We start from the raw sequence: 2,040 nt of genomic DNA, 5'->3' as shown, positions 1-2,040 counted from the left end.
TGTATAATCTCAGTGAGATTTATGAGGTTTTACACATGCACAGTTAGGCGAAAATTTTGAATGTGGACCGTACGACCTGGACACGTCAATACATTATGAGATATTTTCGTAAATAAAATGATCCTGCCAGAAGAATTGCATGTAAACATATGTCTATTTCGTCTGTATAATCTCAGTGAGATTTATGAGGTTTTACACATGCACAGTTTAACATTTTAGCTTGAAACGCTAATGTGGACCGAGAGCGTTTTAAAATAAATGCCATTTTCAAATGCATCCAGACTAATGTAGACAGAGCCTGAGTGAGAGGAAAAACAGATGCTTTCAAAAAACAAACCCTGCTCCAAATGCAGAAGTGAACCAACATGTATCAGAAAACTGAAGTGGAAACTGCAAACACTGCATTATTGAGCAACATTAGTATATTCCTCTATATGTTTTATTTTAAATCCATGTTTCTGTACATGTGGCAGCTCTAAAATTTGTCCCGTAACCATGATGAAGAAAGGTCCCATCACATTCCTAATTTCTCCTCATTAGTTAATTTCAGTCACTCCCACAACAGCATCACTGACAGTGACTGTGTTTAAAGCAGCGGAGCTTCTGCGGTCTCTGCTCTATAACACAGGAGCAGCTTCACACCATGTTTGTTCTGGGTCTGATCACCTGTGTTGTGCTGAGAGCATTCAGTGCTCAGGCAAAAGTGGTCCATAGCTTTAATGAGTGTGATGAGTTTTTCTACCTAGGCACAAAACCAAGAGGAATGGACCAGAATGCCAAGAAAATCTGTCAGAAGCTGGAAAATAGAGGTTTTTATTATGCTACTCTGTACTCAGTTCATCACAAGATCCCTCTCTACAGCGCCTACACATTGGACCCTAGATGTCCAAGCGACACTGAAAGGAAAGACATCTGGCAGCTCGAGCCACAGGTGACTATGAGCTTAATACAAAAGACTTTCATTCGCAGTTGAAGCTCAGCATTCTATAAGAAGCAGATCAGTTCATTAAACTATTGGTCTTCATTAATGGCTGCCCACTGCTCCGGGGGTGTGTTCATGGTGTGTGTGTTCACTGCTGTGTGTGTGCACTTTGGATGGGATAAATGCAGAGCACTAAGTCCGAGTATGGGTTTACCATACTTGGCCACATAAAAAAAATATATACTGTGTGTATATATGTATATATATATATATGTATGTGTATATGTATATATATGTGTATATGTATATATATGTGTGTGTGTTTTGTCATTACAAACCGTATGAAAAATACATAAAAACCCCATTCAATTAAAATTGAATTGGATGGTACTTTATTGAACATTGTCTTTTAGTGGACATTTTTAATGTTTACTGTACAATTATGGTAAAACAATGTAGACAGTAAGAAAGTCTTTCCACCTATGTATGAAATTTAGAAGGAAAAACACCATCAAAAGTATTTTCCTACAAGCAATAAAATATCAAATGACCATATAACATAACATTTCTTCTGCAGATTTCCCATCCTCGATCCCAAACTGATCATATGGTCCGTGAGGATCAAATTACTCAAAACCTTTATAAAGAAAATCAAGCCATCAGCAGTTACTACAGTGGCACGGGATATGATCGTGGACACCTGAACCCCAGCTGCTTCCAATGCGGAGACGGCCGTAAAGCGACATTCACACTGACCAACGCTGCACCTATGACAGTGCGTTTCAACCGTAAACACTGGAGGAACTGGGAGAGGACGCTGAAGGGTTATTTAATAAAGAAGCTTCTCAGGGATTTTGAGTCAACAACTTTCATTGTCACAGGTACAGTACCTGATCCTAATGTATGGATACCACAGAGGGAAACCTTTAAAGACCCAGAAAGGGTGTCGGTGCCCTCTCACGTCTGGACGGCTGTCTGTTATAAACGCTACCGTAATGACAGTAAGTCCTTATCCTTTGGCTTTATTGGGAGAAACCAGCAGGAAGAGCCTGACATACGCCTGATGAGTGTCTCAGACCTGAATGATCAGCTCAGCAGGCGTATGTCAGGCTCTTCCT

At 40.0% G+C, this 2,040-nt stretch overlaps 1 protein-coding gene across 1 annotated transcript in view; it reads left to right on the top strand.

Annotated features, from left to right (window-relative positions):
• The first annotated feature begins 640 nt into the window (after nucleotides 1–640).
• LOC107727433 (endonuclease domain-containing 1 protein-like) overlaps nucleotides 641–2,040 on the top strand; it is a 2,240-nt gene continuing 840 nt past the window's right edge. The window contains exons 1-2 of the mRNA XM_016537303.1: nucleotides 641–931; nucleotides 1,500–2,022. Of these exons, the coding sequence (XP_016392789.1) occupies nucleotides 644–931; nucleotides 1,500–2,022 (811 nt within the window). The 5' untranslated portion in view covers nucleotides 641–643. The remainder of the gene's footprint in view (nucleotides 932–1,499; nucleotides 2,023–2,040) is intronic.

The sequence above is a fragment of the Sinocyclocheilus rhinocerous genome, unplaced genomic scaffold, assembly GCF_001515625.1.
Source record: "Sinocyclocheilus rhinocerous isolate Xijiao unplaced genomic scaffold, SAMN03320098_v1.1 scaffold7968, whole genome shotgun sequence".
NCBI lineage: Eukaryota > Metazoa > Chordata > Actinopteri > Cypriniformes > Cyprinidae > Sinocyclocheilus > Sinocyclocheilus rhinocerous.
The sequence above is the reverse complement of the archived record's forward strand: the minus strand, read 5'-3'. Positions and strand labels throughout refer to the sequence as shown.